General features: G+C 40.6%; 1 protein-coding gene across 1 annotated transcript in view; it reads right to left on the bottom strand.

Annotated features, from left to right (window-relative positions):
• Positions 1-2,896: 2,896 nt before the first annotated feature.
• The window catches only part of ZKSCAN8 (zinc finger with KRAB and SCAN domains 8), a 48,687-nt gene continuing 33,267 nt past the window's right edge, over positions 2,897-18,316 (bottom strand). Inside the window, exons 8-11 of the mRNA XM_036868680.1 lie at positions 8,368-8,839; positions 7,948-8,077; positions 4,331-5,096; positions 2,897-3,225 (exon numbers count right to left, since the gene is read on the bottom strand). Coding sequence (XP_036724575.1) covers positions 4,333-5,096; positions 7,948-8,077; positions 8,368-8,839 — 1,366 coding nt within the window. The 3' untranslated portion in view covers positions 2,897-3,225; positions 4,331-4,332. The remainder of the gene's footprint in view (positions 3,226-4,330; positions 5,097-7,947; positions 8,078-8,367; positions 8,840-18,316) is intronic.

The following is an 18,316-nucleotide window of genomic DNA, read 5'->3' as shown; positions in this document are numbered from 1 at the left end:
CACTCAGGAACCCCGGTTCTTCACCCCGAGGCCGGCTCTGCTCTAAAGAGAAGAGGGAGAAGCGCTGGAGTGCGACCCGACACGCGCACACAAGTATACAGCTGGACAAGTCACCTAGGATCTCGGTCCCGGAGACTCTACTTCCGGGGTTTGTACAGGAACTTGGAAGGTCTGAGCATCTCTATGATCTCGCCGGCGCCCCGCTGGAGGTTACCAGGCGCTCCCTCCTCACCCGGGCCGCCCTGCCGCCGGCCTCTCCAGGCCGCCTTCCAGAGCTCTCCCTCCTTCACAGCTTCTGCAGGCCCAGATTCTTCTAGAGAGCAGCCTGGCGCCCTCTCGGTGTTTGTGAGTCGACCACTGCACCCAGAAAATGTACGTCGTTAAACAGTAGCATAAAGGACGCCAGACTTGGAGTCAAGAAATTTTAAAGCCTTGCACTAGGTCACTTTAAACAAGTCACTCACTTTCTCTGTTCCAAGGACCAAAGTCAATTATATCGACAGGTCAGATTTATTATAAAATGTGTGGATGGATAACGAAATGAACTCAGGGAAGTTTTTCCAACCTGTTTAGCTCACCAACCAAGTTTTATGCTTTCTAAGGGGCAATGGGCGAGTCAGGGTGAGATTTCCCTGATGCCATTCTTGGGTTTGTTCCTGTATACTGTTACCTCCGAAGTGCTTTGAATTTCTTTAAAATGGACTCTAACATGGGAGGCATACTTAAGCAAATAAGACACAATTTTGATGTAAACAGCCCAGAGAAACAAGTCTTGATATAACCTACTACTCTACACAGCACCCTTTAAAAGGAATTGCACATAACACCCCTGTGCAATATCAGTGACACGTGTGGTGTTAACAGCTTCTTCTGCCTTTTTCTATATATCTGTGATGGTTAAATTTTATATGTAAACCTGGCTTGCCTACGGTGCCCAGTTGTTTTAGCACTAGTGTAGATGTTGCTGTGAAAGTATTTTGTAGATGGGATAAACATCTTCAATCTGTTGACTTGAAGCAAAGGATATTACCCTCCATAATGGGTGGGCTTCATCCAATCAGCTGAAGCCCTTGAGACAAAACTGAGATATCCCCAAGTGGGAATTTTGCCTTAAAACTGTAACACAGAAATCCTGCCTGAGTTCACCTGCCAGCCTGCCCTGCATATTTTGGACTTAGTAGCCCCCAATCATCTGAGCCAATTCCTTTTTTTTAAAAAAAAGAATAATATATACTCTGTTTCTCTTAGAATCTCGACTAATAACCAAAATCCTATTCATCCGTAAAGTCCCACAAATGCCCACCTTCTTTATATACTTTCCCAATTCTCCCAGGCAGAATTGTTTTTGATTTGTGTTCATTTATCCTTGTTTTGTATTGTAAATTTTCTTTCTTGAATTGTAAATTCACCATTGAAACTGTGTTTTATTTACCTTTTTAAATACCCTTAAAATGTATGACACATATGTAGGCAATAACCGTTCTTTAAACACGTATCTTCAGAAATGTATACTAGCCAAGTCACTGTGGAGGGACCTGTTATATTTACTTTTGTAAACACATCCCTAACTCTAAGGTTAGCAAGTCCACAAAGGTCACATTATTGACACTTATGTATGTTTTCATTATTTTTATTTAAACTAAATCAAGAAATACAAGTATCCCGCCTTTTGAAAATTTGCTTTACGCCTCTTCGCCTTTACAAATAAAGACCTACATTAGTACCTGTTTTCACTAACTGAAAGAAAGCCGAAGAGGATTTTGTTTGCCAAAAAAGGTGAAAAGCGAAAATAGCGTTCAACATTTGTTTTGCAGCCAGCCTTCTAGACAGGTATCGCGCAAATCAAGCAGCAAGAGTGGCACCACCAAGCTCCTTCCCTGGGAACTACACTCAGCATCTCAGCATTAAGCCACTATAGCTTTGAACTGTGTCTGTGAGCATCTGTGCTTTATCTCGATTTTGTGCATTCGTTAGCAAAATGCGTCCTAAGGTAACTGCCTCTTTGCTTTATGCCATTTCGGCTTACAAAAAGTTTCATAGGAATGCTTCACTTTCAGGTAGCAGGGGAAACCTGTATCCTACTTTTCAAATTTCTCAATTTATGGTTTTCCATTTTTTGCAAACAACCTATCAGAAAGTCAAGGATGACTTCACCTTGTTTCTATTTAGTTTACTCTGCTATGAAATAAAACTCTCCTCTGAAGTAGTCATTCTCCAGATAAGCAAATTCAAATGTCTCCAGGGCTCAGACACATAATGAAGCTGGAGGGTGGGGCATGGAAAGAACTGGAAGGTAAGAGGTCTGGCCCAGTGATGCCAGATCTTATTTTTTTCAAAATAATATGGAAATCCCATTTCTACATAAAATTTCTAAATTTTTTTAAGCTGACAGCTAATTCAATTCCTAAAAACAATGAATGAGCTACACAAATGTCTGCCAAATGTATCTGATCCTTAGGATGCCAGTTTTCATCTCTGGCATAGTTCCCACTGCCAGAAAAGCTCAGTTCATCAGCACATTTCACAGGAGAATTCATCCACTTGGTTGAAAATTCCTCAAATGTGCAAGTATTCTGTGCAAGTCTGCATTTTAAATTTCAGGGTGTCTCACTTCAGGGAGATTTAATGTTCTATCCACTTCTCTTTTATTTTTGTCATAGGTATTTCCCTCTGACCTGTAGATGTCAACCTCTCAGGTATTTCCTACCTGAGCCTTGAAACAAGGCAAAACAAAGTAAGTGATGGCACTAAGGATGAACAATTAGCACCTCCAGAGTTTTCTTGGTTGGTATTTATTTATACCGTCCCTATAAAAATATGAATATAGTGAAATACCCCACTTTTATACACTTTCTACCTTATAAACTTTCTAGTTTCTCAAGTCCTCCTAATAGTGAAAAGTATATTTCATTCAAAGTCAAAGTAGAAGACAACATCAATGCTTTTCAGACTGTCTATTTCAAAGGTTGAAAAGATAAACTAAAGCATAATGAGGACATAGGTATCCAGACGATAACAGTGGACAGTGAGGGAGCTGAGCTTGAGATCTCTACTGGTTTTTAGCATAAGAAAGTCAGAAAGATGTAGAAGCATTATAGACTCTGCTACCTGATGTCTCTTCAATCCCACCACCAATATGGGATCAAGTCCAACTGGCATGCTGGATGGTCAAAGGTATTTCTGGGATTTTTTCCTAGAGATAAACTGGAGGAGGAATGTGTATCACTGAGATTCAAAAAGAAAAAGAAAAAAAAAAAAGAGTACATATGAATAAACAGCACTCTTGAGGGCACAGATATACATTATAACTCTTTCCTAAAAACTATGTCTGTTTTCTAAGTTGACAAAGTGAGCAGCAAGGCCTAATACTTCCTATGCTGCCTTGACATCTTTGAGCCTCACAGGGACCCAAAAGCCTAACCATCGGTTCCTCTGCTCTTGCTATATATGCCTCCCACCCAGCAGGAAGTGACCGCACTTGGCTCGTTCCCCATCAGCTGGAATAGCTACACTCCTCAACCTACTGGGTTTCACCTCCTTGCCTGCCCATGAAATTATTCAAACAAGTCAATCACATCCTCCCAAGGAAACCAGACATCACCCCATCTTATTACTACAAAGCCTGTATCCCAAAGCTCCTATTTGTTCACTCTGCTCCCAAGTGGCCCTCCTCCCCTAGGCTATGAGTATAAGCAGCTAATTAACTGCTGTCAATCCCATCTGTCCACTGTTGGGTGTCATGTGTTTGGCCATCTTCCAAATCCTAGGGTAGGACTTCCTCCCTCACCAACAGGGTGAAGAGAAGGCAAAGAAAACAGCAAGCTGTGTCGTTGAGTAGTCACTTTTAAGTGTAACTTACCTAGCTTACCCCTCATTTATATAACGTTAACAACAGCATCACTTTCTCTGTTCATCCTGCTAAGTTCTCCTTTGCATAGTATGCACACTAACAGTCTCAGTGGTCTTCTGTTCAAAATCTGAGAGCCACTGTATCATCAGGTTATTCAGGGTATGTGATGGTAGTGACTTCAAGGAGCAAAAGTGCTGAAGGACCACAAAGGAGAAGGACCAAAAGAATGGGAGAAAGAAATAGCAGCATCCACAACAGACTCAGGCCAAAATGTGAATGGTCTGCTCCAGTGACAAGCTACCAGCTTCTTTCAACCTGTTGGGTGATATCAGAATCTATTCTAGTTTGACTACTTAGAATAACAATGGAGACACCACATCCCTAATTTCTTGAATTTATTACACAGTGATTGGGTCTGTATTCAGCATAGCTTTCTAAAGTGTTCAGTAAGGCCTGATTTATGATTAAAGGCCTCCTTACAATTAGGATACAGAAACAGACTTCTGCCCTCTGTGGATCCTCTGATGACGAACAAGGCTTGACCTCTGAATGAAGGCTCGTCCACATTCCTCACACTGATAGGGCTTCTCCCCAGTGTGGATCCTCAGGTGCTGAGTAAGGCTGGTGCTCCCTCGGAAAGCTTTCCCACATTCCTTACACATATATGGTTTCTCTCCAGTGTGACTTCTCTGATGTTCCATGAGTCCTGACCTCTGAGTGAAGGCCCTCTCGCACTCATTACATTTGAAGGGTTTCTCTCCAGTATGGATCCTCAGATGTCCAATAAGGTGTGAACTTTGACTAAAGGATTTACCACACTCTTTACATCCATAAGGTCTTTTCCCAGTATGGATCCTCTGATGAAGAACCAGGCCTGTGTTTTGACTGAAGGCTTTCCCACATTCATTACACTGATAGCGTTTTATTTTATTATGAATTTCCTGGTGTGAAAGAAGGGCTGATTTATAACTGACGGCTTTTCCACATTGATTGCATTTATAAGGTTTCTCTCCAGTGTGAATTCTCCAATGTCGAACAAGCCCTGAGCTCTGAGCAAAGGCCTTTCCACACTCCTTACATTTGTGTCGTTTTACTCTCATGGGGTTGACCTTTTGCTGTTCTGATTTACCCCTATATTGAAAAGTTTCTCCACACTTTGCATCCTGGAAAGCAACCAATGAATTCCTTTCTGCAGAAATCTGCTTTGGAGCAAATTCACCAGTCATATTCCTGGTCTCAGCTCCTGCTGAAAGAGCAAGTCGATTATTTAAGTGCCACATGTCCCACATAAATGTTTGGAAGTAAGATTAGTAATAGTAATTGATAACATTATGAATGCTTACTAATATCAAGGATTGTGCTAAATAAGCAAGAACTATCATCCTAATGGTTTTTGATACTCACTGCACCTATGAGTCATAGAGAATAAAAATAAATAAAACACTTTTGGGCCCCAGCCCAGATCTAAAAACTCAGAATGCAGGAAAGAAATGTAAATTTCCCAAGAGTCTTCAAAGGGTCCCCAATGAACATACCTTCTAGCATTCATCCCTTGTGTAGTCCACCCCCCTCCCACACAGGATCTAGGCTGGCCTGTGAATTGCTTTATCCAACAGAATATGGTGAAAGTGATGATACGTCAGTTCAAGGATTAAAACTTTAAAAGATGCTTTTGAGATCCCTGAGTTACCATGTAAGAAGTCCAGTTACCCCGCTAAAGAGATACATGAAGAGTGAGAGAATGAGATAACCTGAGGCCCATCCATCTCAGAATCTTGCTAAGCCCAGTTTTCTAGCCATCTCCTGCTAAAGTATGAGAAGTGAGTGAAGTATCTCGAGCATCACAGTCCAGGCAAGCCCCCCGATAACTACAGCTTAAATTGATATCATGTACAGTAGAAGAAACATCCTGTTTATCCCAGTCAATCCAGAGAACTGTGAGAGATAACATAATGGTTGTGCCTTTTAGCCACTAAGTTTTGGAGTGGTTTGTTACATGGAAATGGGATAGCTAAAACACCAAGTGATCACCCAATATTTGGTGATGCTCACAGCAACACAATGAGCTGGGTAATAGATACAGCAACTGAAACACAGAAATTAAATAATTGGTCTGTGATCACATGACTATTAAGTGATAAAGCTTGGCCTGAAACTCAGGTTTATCTGAATTCAAAGACCGCACTCTTTATTTTTACTATAAAAAGAATAGATACTCATGGTAAAAATTTCAACAGTACAAAAGGTATAAAAGTAAGAAGTCCAAATCCCAATTCATCTTTCTCCATCACCCTGTGTCCTTTTGCTTTCCCTAGAGGTAATAACTATAACTTTGTTGCCTACATAATAAGTTTTCTACTTTAATCCAGTGGCTATCAATCTCTCACTGCATTTAAAGGAATTTTTTTCCTCCAATATTTTCACACAAGAGCCAAAAGACTTTTCCATAAAGACATCCACTGATGCAGTGTTTAAAATAACAAAAAGAGGGAATTCCCTGGCGGTCCAGTGGTTAGGACTCCATGCTTTCACTGCTGAGGGTGCAGGTTCAATCCCTGGTAGGGGAACTAAGATCCCAGAAGCCACATGGTGTGACCAAATAAATAAATAAATAAATAAAATAACGAAAATACTGGAAACAGCCTAAATGCACATCAGTAGAAGACTGTTAAATTAACTATTATACATGTATGCAACAGAAAACTAAACATCAAAAAGAATAAAATAACTCTACTGATAAGAATAACATTATTTCTGCATGTTTTCTCTAGGCCACAAACATCGACTGCAACTGAATGAAGGAACTGAGATTGTGGAACCCACTGATTTAACTAGAATGTAAGTTGCATGAGGGCAGAGACGTTGGCCTTCTTGTTCACCTCTATATCCCCAATGCTTAGACTATTGCTGGACACATAGTTGACGTTCAATAAATATTTGGTGCATGAATGAATAATGTCCTGAATATTCTCATTAGGTAAAAAAAAAAAAGCAAAATGCAAAGTGGTGTGTATAATATGTATATTAAAATGTATCCAGGATTTGTTTTAAGCGGGTATGGTAAGACACGCAGACATGGAAAGGACTATACAAAGAAAGAAAGTTTTTACACTCGTAGATCCCAAGGAACAGAAGATGTAGTCTGCCATGCAGGGCTGCATGGGAAAGCACCACGATCGATCAGGAGGCAGAAGGGGAAGAGGGGAGAGCATGGCCTAGAGCCTTTATTGGAGTTTCCCCAGGAGGGAATGGATAAGGCAGGGTAGGTATGCTGAGTAAGCTTAGGATGGATAATTTGAATAATTTTGGCACACTCTGGGCTATAGAGATGGTCCCTAGTTCTCTGGTATCTGACCCTGGGGTGATTTAGGGCAGGGGGAATATTGGCTTCGTGTGTGAAGGTTTGATAAAGGAGATGGTTGGGGGACTGGGCTCCAGATTGGTTGGATTGTATATGAAAGGCCCACTTGCAGGGGAGTCCTTTGCTGTCTCTAGAAATTAGCTAGCCCTGGGAAGGACAGTCTGTCCAGGATCAAGGCCCCAAATGCCAGAGCATAAAGAATATAAAAAAATTTAAAAATATAGTCAATACATCATGATACCAATTTCCCTAAAAAGTGGGGAGAGGCTTGAATATACAAGAAAGATTTTAGAAGTATATACTAGAGAATGTTAACAGTGGTTAACTCTTTGGAATGGAACTTTTATTTTCATTTTGTATTTTTCTATACTACTTGAATTTTTAAAATATAAGCTACCACTATTGTTCTATAGTAGCTAATTAAAACATATAGTACTAGGGCCCACTGTAGTAAATCTATGGTAGATCTGGGTATCTGTATTGTTAAAACGGTTCCATAATGATTTGGATTCAGTTAGAATTGTAAACCACTATCATAACCCAATTAAAAAATACCACATATCCCAATGCAAAATTAAATTAACTCTAGATATGCTCACTTTGTAAATAACCTTTTGGTGTTAAACTTATTCTGCTATTCTAGATACCACTTTTTTCACAAGAAATACTGCTTCCTAGCAGACGCTATACTCAGTGCTTCCAAAAGATCACAAAAGATTCACATTTTAAAGCTTACCATTCTCTTGCAGAGGAAAATGCTCCCAAGGATCACACTTCAGCTGGATGTTAAGTGACTGATTTGTAAGGCTTACAGGTCCTACTTCCTTCCACAGCACTTCTTGTTTGTAACGTGCACTGGCTTGGACCTAAGGACATACAAGAAGAGTTGGGTTCATGAGAGGATCAGCAATAGCTAACTAAACCTCAAAGTTTGATTAAACATAAAATTTCCTATGGGTACAGAAAGCAGAATGATGAAGAAACCAGTGTCTTAATCAGTTCACAAAAGCAGCAGAGCTTTAAAGGGAAAACAGAGGATAATGCGTCAGCCCAGAAAATAATGGTCATAAAAACCTCTTGCTTACCCATGCCCACTCTCTTTGCTGGTAGACCCCTGGGGTTCTCATAAATGAACAATAGATAACCCTTTTCCCACCTGTTGTCCTTTGTCTCCAAGTTCTGTCTCCAGATTTTCCAGCACAGTCACCACTTCCTCTCCACTCCTTGGATGATACGCCCATACCCTGGCCTGCAACTCCTTGGGCAGGATGGTCAGGAACTGCTCCAGCACCAGCAGCTCCAGGATCTGCTCCTTGCTGTGCATCTCAGGCCGCAGCCACTTTTGGCAGAGCTCCCGGAGCTGGCTCAGAGCCTCTCGAGGTCCAGGGGCCGCCTGGTAACGGAACTGCCTGAAGCACTGGCGGAAAAGTTCCTGATAAGGGTGCACATTCCCTAGTTGGCGAGACTTCTGCTCCCAAGCATGGTTCTCCTCTTCCTCTACCTTCACGATTCTCAGTCCCTCCTGCTCCTCTCGAGTGTGCACCACAGGAGTCAAGGCTGCGTGTTCTCTCAACTTGGTGGACATCTTAGAGTGCAATGGCTCAGGATAGGATTCACTTGTCTTACATACCAGGAATCAGGAAGAACCTTAGGATCAGAGCACTCCTGTGGGAGGAGAACACACTATTAAAACAGCAGAATAACTAGAGCAGTCAAGAACCTATGTTATTAGTAATGAAGACTCACTGCCAAGGTGATGTTCCTGAGTAGCGGAACATTAGTAGGATAATATTCCTGAGATCCGTGAAAATAGATCAGAATTACTGAGAAAGGGCACCTGGCTGCTGATATACAGAAAAGTGCTACATAAATATTAGTATTAGAACTTCTATTGTAGGAAATAAGGCCACATTCTCAGAATTTAAAGACTTTTTAGTTTATAAGAACTGCATTACAGGAAGAAAAAAAGCACATGAGCCAAGGCTGGGGACCACCATAGCTCATTTGCCAAGGCTTTCTTTCATGTATACTCATAATCTACCACCCCTTCATAGAACTGCTTCAGCAGGGCAGGATGGGTCTTGGGACACTCCTGTAGAGGGAAAAGGAGGCTTCCTGATCCTTAGCAAGGTAAGGGAAGATGGATCTTGCCACACTTTAGTAAACTTACTATGACAATATACACATGAGCCGACTCATAGTTATTTTTCCAGTAAAACTTTTATGACCTTTAAAGGAATCAAAGTACTTATACAGGGCTTCCCTGGTGGCGCAGCGGTTAAGAATCCGCCTGCCAATGCAGGGCACACGGGTTCGAGCCCTGGTCCGGGAAGATCCCACATGCCGCGGAGCAACTAAGCCCGTGCGTCACAACTACTGAGGCTGCGCTCTAGAGCCCATGAGCCACAGCTACTGAAGCCCGCACGCCTAGAGCCCGTGCTCCACAACGAGAAGCCACCAAGATGAGAAGCCCGCACACCGCAACGAAGACCCAACTCAGCCAAAAATAAATTAAAAAAAAAAAAAACTACTTATACAGAGGAGTAATACACTACAGCTCCATAAACTGGTTATAGTGTTCGTTCAGGGAATAAAGGATTAAGCACCTAACCCTCAGTTGAGACATTTCCCTCTCCCACCGCACCACCCGCCCCCGCCCCGCCTCCATCGTGTATGAAAGAACGAGAATTAAGCAAAATCTGAGTGGTTTATGCTATTATAAAGTCAAAATAACAGCGACAAATCCAAACCGAACAGTAGAGAGCCAAATTGTCACTGAGCTCGTTACCAAACATTGTGTGCACGTGCTGGGGGGAGAACAGGACACGCAAGCCGCAAAGACCCCCTCCCCGTCCCACCTCTGGCCCGTGGGACAACAGAGATGGGGCGTTCTGCAGCTTGCCTGGGGAGAAGCCCGACCGCTCACCCGCAGCTCTGGGGATGACTGGCGCTCCCTGGAGACTAGCCCTGGCAGGTAGTTAAGGCAAAATCTGAAGCCACCATCCCGCCGGGCCAACCAGGAACCCAAAACGGCCGAGCAAAAGGCGCCCAGGGCCACGAGGCCACTTCCGGTGCCCGCCTAGGAATCTGGAGGCGCGGTCCTCTCTATGATCAACCTTACTGCTCCGCCGGCTTTAACTGCCTTTGCCAGGTTCGGCCAGGGTGGGAAGAGCGCTTCATTCTGGCGTTCGGGTTTTTATTCCCCTCTTTCTCTCCCCCTGCCTTCTCCTGAGGAAATCTGAGCCAGTCGATAAAGTTCAAATCACCCACAAGGTTGCTGAGACTTGCCACACTCCAGGAGTTAGCTCAGAGCCCTTTTTGTAGTGTATTTATTATTGATGAGTGAAAGTTCTTTTTACATTCTGGATACGAGCTCTTTGTTATATGAACACCAGATATCGGCTCCCACTTCCCTTTTTACTCCCAACCGATGTCTTTTTACTGAAAAATAGCTTTAAACAACGTAATAGACTTTATTTTTAAAGAGTAGTTTTAGGTTTACAGAAAAAATGGAGCAGAAAGTATAGACTTCCCACATGGCCCCTCCAAACCCCCTCCCCGGCTACATAAAAACCCTATTATTAACATCTTGCATTAGTGCGGTATCTTTGGTTACAATCAGTGAGCCAATATTGATAAAGTATTATTAGCTTAAGTCCATAGTTTACATTAAGGTTAATATAAACTGTAATACATTCTATGGTTTTAGAAAACATAATAACATGCATCAACCATTACAAGCATCATACTAAACAGTTTCACCGCCCTAAAAATCCCCTATGCTCCACCCATTCATCATTCCCACACTCCAACCCCTATAACCCCCAGCAACCACTGATCTTTTTACTGTCTCCATAGTTTTGCCTGTTCCACAATGTCATGTAGTTGGAACGAGAGTTTGTAGCCTTTTCAGGTTGGCCTCTTCACTTAGCAAAAAGCATATAACATTTCTCCATGGATTTTCATAGCATAATAGTTCATTTCTTTTTATTGCTGAGTATTCTATTGTCTGGATGTACCACAGTTTATCCGCTCATTTACTGAAGGAAATCTTTCTTGTTTCCAATTTTATCAATTATGAATAAAGCTGCTATGAACATCCTTGTGCAGGTTTTGTGTGGACATAAGTTTTCAATTCATTTGGATAAATACCAAGGAGTGCAACTGCTGAATCATATGGTAAGAGTATGTTTACTTTTGTAAGAAACTGCTAAACTATTTTCTGAAGTGGCTGTACCATTTTGCATTCCCACAAAGAATGTATGAGAGTTCCTGTTGCTCCACATCTTCATCAGCATTTGGAGTTGTCACTGTTTAGCAATTTAGCTATTCTAATAGGTGTGTAGTGGTATCTCCTTGTTTTAATTTGCAATTCCCTAATGACATATGATGTGGAGCATCTATTCATATGATTATTTGCCATCTGTATATCTTCTCTGGTGAGGTGTCTGTGCAGACCTTTTGCCCATTTAAAAAACTGAGTTGTTTGTTTTCTTATTGTTGAGCTTTAGGAGTTCTTTGTATATTTCAGATAACAGTCCTTCTTTAAAAAAAATTCATTTTATTAAAGGATAGTTGATTTACAATGTTGTGTTTAGTTTCAGGTGTACAGCACAGTGATTCAGTTATACACATATCCATAAAAAAGAATGTATATATATGTTCTTTTTTTCTTTTTCTTAATATTTATTTTTATTTATTTATTTATTTGGCTGCACCGGATCTTAGTTGCGGCACGCAGGATCTTTTAGTTGCGGCATGCAGGATCTAGTTCCCTGACCAGGGATTGAACCCAGGCCCCCTGCATTGGAGCATTGAGTCTTAACCACTGGACCACCAGGGAAGTCCCTATACGTTCTTTTTCAGATTATTTTCCCTTATAGGTTATTATAAAATATTGAGTATAGTTCCCTGTTATACAGTAGGTCCTTGTTGGCTATCTATTTTATATATAGTAGTGTGTATGTTTTAATCCCAACCTCCTAATTTATCCCTCCCCCTCCTTCCCCTTTGGTAACCATAAGTTTGTTTTCTATGTCTGTGAGTCTAGTTCTGTTATGTAAATAAGTTCATTTGTATCTCTCTCTCTTTTTTTTTTAGATTCCATATATAAGCAATATCGTATGATATTTGTCTTTCTCTGTCTTACTTCACTTAGTATGATAATCTCTAGGTACAACCATGTTGAAGCAAATGACATTATTTCACTCTTTTTTATGGCTGAGTAATATTCCACTGTATATACATACCACATCTTCTTTATCCATTCCTCTGTCAACGTGCATTTAGGTTGCTTCCATGTCTTGGCTATTGTAAAGAGTGCTGCTATGAACATTGGGGTGTATGTATCTTTTCGAATTATAGTTTTCTCCAGATACAGGTGCAGGAGTGGAATTGCAGGATCATATGGTAACTCTATTTTTAGTTTTTTAAGGAACTTTCATACTGTTTTCCAAAGTGGCTGTACCAATTTACATTCCCACCAACAGTGTAGGAGGGTTCCTTTTCCTCCACACCATCTCCAGCATTTATTATTTGTACGCTTTTTAAAAATTACCAATCTACCTTTTAATTGTTTGTTTATTTATTTATTTATTTATTTATTTATTTATTTAGGCTGCACCAGGTCTTACTTGCGGCATGCGGATACTTAGTTGTGGTGTGCATGTGGAATCTAGTTCCCAGACCAAGGATCGAACCCAGGCCCCCTGCACTGGGAGCATGGAGTCTTACCCACTGGACCACCAGGGAAGTCCCTATTTGTATACTTTTTGATGATGGTCATTCTGACAAGAGTAAGGTGATACCTCATTGTAGTTTTGATTTGAATTTCTCTAATAATTATTTGATGTTGCACATTTTTTTCATGTGCCTGTTGGCCTGTGTGTCTTCTTTGGAGAAATGTCAATTTAGGTCTTCTGCCCACTTTTCGATTGGGTTTTTGTTGTTGTTGTTATTGAGTTGTATGAGCTGTTTGTACATTTTGGAAATTAAGCCCCTGTCTGTCACATCATTTGGAAATATTTTCTCCCATTCTGTAGGTTGTCTTTTCATTTTGTTTACGGTTTCCTTTGCTATGTAAAAAAATGCTTATACGTTTGATTAGGTCCCATTTGTTTATTTTTGCTTTTATTTCTATCGCCTTGGGAGACTGACTTAAGAAAACATTGCTACGATTTATGTCAGAGAATGTTTTGTCTAGGTTCTCTTCTAGGAACTTTATGGTATCATGTCTTATATTTAAGTCTTTAAGCCATTGTGAGTTTATTTTTGTGTATGGTGTGAGGCAGTGTTCTAAATTCAATGATTTATGTGTGGTTGTCCAGCTTTCTCAACACCACTTGCTGAAGAGACTGTCTTTTCCCCATTGTATATTCTTGCCTCCTTTGTCAAAGATTAATTGACTGTAGGTGTGTGGGTTTATTTCTGGGCTCTCTATTTGCATTAAGTCTTCCAGTATGATGTTGAATGGAAGTGAGAAGGGACATCTTTGTCCTATTCCTCATCTTAGCAGGAAAGCATCTAGTTTTTTACCATTAAGTATGATGTTAGCTGTAGTTTTGGTAGATTTTTTTTTTTGAAGCTACTGCTTATCTTTTACTATTATTATTTATTTATTTATTTTTGGCTGTGTTGGGTCTTCATTGCTGTATGTGGGCTTTCTCTAGTTGTGGTGAGTGGGGGCTACTCTTCGCTGTGGTGCATGGGCTTCTCCTTGCAGTGGCTCCTCTTGTTGCGGAGCGTGGGCTCTAGGTGCGCTGGCTTCAGTAGTTGTGGCTCGCAGGCTCTAGAGCACAGGTTCAGTAGTTGTGGCACATGGGCTTAGTTGCTCTGTGGCATGTGGGATCTTTCCGGACCAGGGCTCAAACCCATGTACCCTGCATTGGCAGGCAGATTATTAACCACTGTGCCACCAGGGAAGTCTTTGGTAGATGTTCTTTATCAAGTTGAGGAAGTTCCTCTCCATCCCTAGTTTGCTGAGAATTTTTATTATGAAAGGGTGTTAGATTTTGTCAAATGCTTTTTCTGCATCTATTGATATGATTATATATTTTTTCTTCTTTAGCCTATTGATGTGATGGATTACATTAACTGATTTTTAAATGGTGAACCAACCTTGCATACCTGGGATAAATCCCACTTGGTCATGTTGTATAATTCTTTTTATACATTGTTGGATTCAACTTACTAATATTTTGTTGCAGATTTTTGCATCTATTCATGAAATATATTGGTTTGTAGTTTTCCTTTCAAGTAATGTCTTTGTCTAGTTTTGGTATTGGGGTAATTCTAGCCTTACAGAATGAATTAGGAAGTATTCCCTCCGCTTCTATCATCTGTTAAGAAATAATATTTATAAAATTTCTACTGAAATGTTTGGTAGAATTTACCAGTGAACCCACCTGCACTGGTGCTGTTTTGGAAGATTATTAATTATTGATTCAATTTCTTTAATAGATAAAGGCCAATCAGATGATCTATTTATCCTTGTTGGGGTTTTGGTAGATTGTGCCTGTGATTATTGTGATTTATAATAAGAGAAATATATTTGGTCTTTCTCCTCATTCCTGGCACTAGGCTCCTAAAAACCTTGGAATTTCCTCAATGTTGAGATCTTTTATGTTAATGGGGTGACTTTTGGAAAGCACCTAAGGATTGGGGCTTGGTTGTCAGTGGAGCTAACCACGTGTCTAAATTAAATTTTAGGAAGTTCTAGTTGTTATGTATTTAAATATTGTGTCTGGCTTCGATTTTGTTAATTTCTCTTGCAACCCTAATTACAAATATTTTGGATCTGTATTCTCTGTCTCTTACCCTTTTCCTATATAATCCATCCTTTTTGTCCTTTTTGTGCTTCATTCTAGATATTTTCTTCTCAACTATGTAGTTCACTCATCTTTTCTTCAACTGTTTCATCTGCTGCTATATGCATCCACAAATTCTTTGTTTTTGTTTTTCAATTTCAGAATTTCCATTTAATTCTTTTCATTGTTCCCCATTTTTTGTTAAAATTCTTATCTTTCATTTCTGAACATTGTACGTATTATTTTAAAATCTGTGCCCAGTAACTCAAATTCTGAATTCCCAGTAGAAATGTTTCTACTCTCAATTGCTTCTGTTGACTTTTCTTTGCATTATTTGTCTTCTCTTGTGCCTAGTTTAAAAAAAAGTTTTCGCAAAATTGCTTGTAAAAATAATTTGAGGGGCTTCCCTGGTGGCGCAGTGGTTGAGAATCTGCCTGCCAATGCAGGGGACACGGGCTCGAGCCCTAGTCTGGGAAGATCCCACATGCCGCAGAGCGACTAGGCCCGTGAGCCACAATTGCTGAGCCTGCGCGTCTGGAGCCTGTGCTCTGCAACAAGAGAGGCCGCGATAGTGAGAGGCCCACGCACCGCGATGAAGAGTGGCCCCCACTTGTCGCAACTAGAGAAAGCCCTCGCACAGAAACGAAGACCCAACACAGCCATAAATAAATAAATAAATAAATAAATAAATAAATAAAATTAAAAAAAAATCCTAATGTGATTTATTAAAAAAAAAAAATAATTTCAGAGCTAATAGACTATTATGTCCTTACAGAGAGGATTTCCCGGTACCTGAGGGCACTAGCATTATGGAATCACTTAAATCCAACTGTAGAAATTGAGAAATTCAAAAGCTGAGCTGCAGTCCCCTGGGTGAGCCTGTCTGTGTGTGGTTCACACTTATTTTTAGAGTGTGGTCATCTGGGGTCCCACACACCAAAGGGAAGGAATTTACCAGCACTAACCCTCACTTTGGCAGTCCCCAGAACCCAATTTTAGAGTCTCCAGGCCCAATGTCAGGACCTATGCACTCGGTACACTCCCTTTTTGGGATGATGTTCTTAGGTAGAAGGGAAAAAGCTTTCATTTTCCCCTTTATCTACAACATGGTCTGATATATAGCTTTTAATCACACTGTATTTTATTTTTTCAGTATTTTTAAAAGTATTTATTTTTGGCTGCACCAGGTGTTAGTTGCAGCATGCTGGATCTTCATTGTGGCATGTGGGATCTTTTAGTTGCAGCATGTAGGCTTCTTAGTTGCGGCATGAGAACACCTAGTTTTGGCATGTGGGCTCTAGTTCCCTGACCAGGGATTGAACCCAGGCCCCCTGCATTGGGACCATGGAGTCTTATACTCTGGACTACCAGGTAAGTCCCTAACCACATTGTATTTTAAATAGTATAATCAGTTTGCTTCAACAGACCCTGAGAAGTCAGGCATTATTCTTGAAGTTGAAGTTTCTTTATTCCTACCTTGGAGATTCACCTCACCCCATCCTCACCAGATGAGAGGGTGCCTGGCTGGTTGGGGTATCTGCTGCTCTTAGGAACCCACACAGAAAAGGTGACATCATGATCATGTAAGGCACCAGATAGATCTCTTAGTTCCCAAGGAACAGGAACCATTACCTGCTAGTAAAATTGACATAGTGCATAACCTATGACCCAGCAATTTCATTCCTGTGTATGTTTTCCAGAAAAACTCCCAAAGGTGTTCAGACCAAGACTGTTTATAATAAGGAGTTGGTTAAAAGCCTAAATGTATAAAATTGAAAGTAAGGCCACACACAGACCAATGATTATGATGCACCATGAAATGAGTTTGTAATCAATCCCCACTGAGCACCCAAGGTTACTTCTTGACCAGGTCTGGGAAGAGGGCAGATCCTATAGGAAAGAATTAGAGATCCCTCTTCAGGCTGAATAGATACCAACCCATAAACAGAGCCCTTCAAGCAGTCATTCAACAACATGTGTCACAAGCCTTCTCTGTGTCAGTCACTATTTTAAATATTAGAGACACAAAGATGAATGAGGTAAATACGGTCTGTGTTCAGCATATCACATGTGCACATGGCCCACCCACATTTCACCATCTTTTTTTTTTTTTTTAAACAAAGGATAGGAAATTTTGTGAAATGATTTACCAAAACACAGATATTTATTTGCTGCATTTCCCAGATATACTAACACGATAAAAAGGGATCACTAATCATTAGAGAAATGCAAATCAAAACTACAACGAGGTATCACCTCACACGGGTCAGAATGGCCATCATAAAAAAATCTACAAACAATAAATGCTGGAGGGGGTGTGGAGAAAAGGGAACCCTCTTGCACTGTTGGTGGGAATGTAAATTGATACCGCCACTATGGAGAACAGTATGGAGGTTCCTTAAAAAACTAAAAACAGAACTACCATACGACCCAGCAATCCCACTACTGGGCATATACCCTGAGAAAACCGTAATTCAAAGAGTCATGTACCACAATGTTCATTAGAGCACTGTTTACAATAGCCAGGACATGGAAGCAACCTAAGTGTCCATCGACAGATGAATGGATAAAGAAGATGTGGCACATATATACAATGGAATATTACTCAGCCATAAAAAGAAACGAAATTGAGTTATTTGTAGTGAGGTAGATGGACCTAGAGTCTGTCATACAGAGTGAAGTAAGTCAGAAGAGAAAAACAAATACCGTATGCTAACACATATATACAGAATCTAAAAAAAAACCCAAAACGGTTCTAACGAACCTAGGGGCAGGACAGGAATAAAGACGCAGACGTAGAGAATGGGCTTGAGAACACGGGGAGGGGGAAGGGTAAGCTGGGACGAAGTGAGAGAGTGGCGTGGACATATATACACCACCAAATATAAAATAGTTAGTGGGAAGCAGCCGCATAGCACAGGGAGATCAGCTCGGTGCTTTGTGGCCACCTAGAGGGGTGGGAAGGGAAGATGGGAGGGAGACAGAGGGAGGGGATATGGGGATATATGTATAAGTATAGCTGACTCACTTTGTTATACAGCAGAAACTAACACACCATTGTAAAGCAATTATACTCCAATAAAGATGTTTAAAAAAAAAAAAGTAAAAGGGAGTAAGTCTGGTAGAAGTGTATACCTGTTGCGTCCCAGGAATCAATGTCAAAATCATTCTTAGAAAAAGTATTTAATTAGCATCATGAATTCCAAACAAAAAATAAATGTAATAGTATTTGGATTATCCAAGGTTGTGGTTAGTTTTAAAGACATCCCCCTACTCTCTCTACATTTATTGTAGAAAATG

The sequence above is a fragment of the Balaenoptera musculus genome, chromosome 11, assembly GCF_009873245.2.
Source record: "Balaenoptera musculus isolate JJ_BM4_2016_0621 chromosome 11, mBalMus1.pri.v3, whole genome shotgun sequence".
NCBI classification, from domain to species: domain Eukaryota; kingdom Metazoa; phylum Chordata; class Mammalia; order Artiodactyla; family Balaenopteridae; genus Balaenoptera; species Balaenoptera musculus.
The sequence above is the reverse complement of the archived record's forward strand: the minus strand, read 5'-3'. Positions and strand labels throughout refer to the sequence as shown.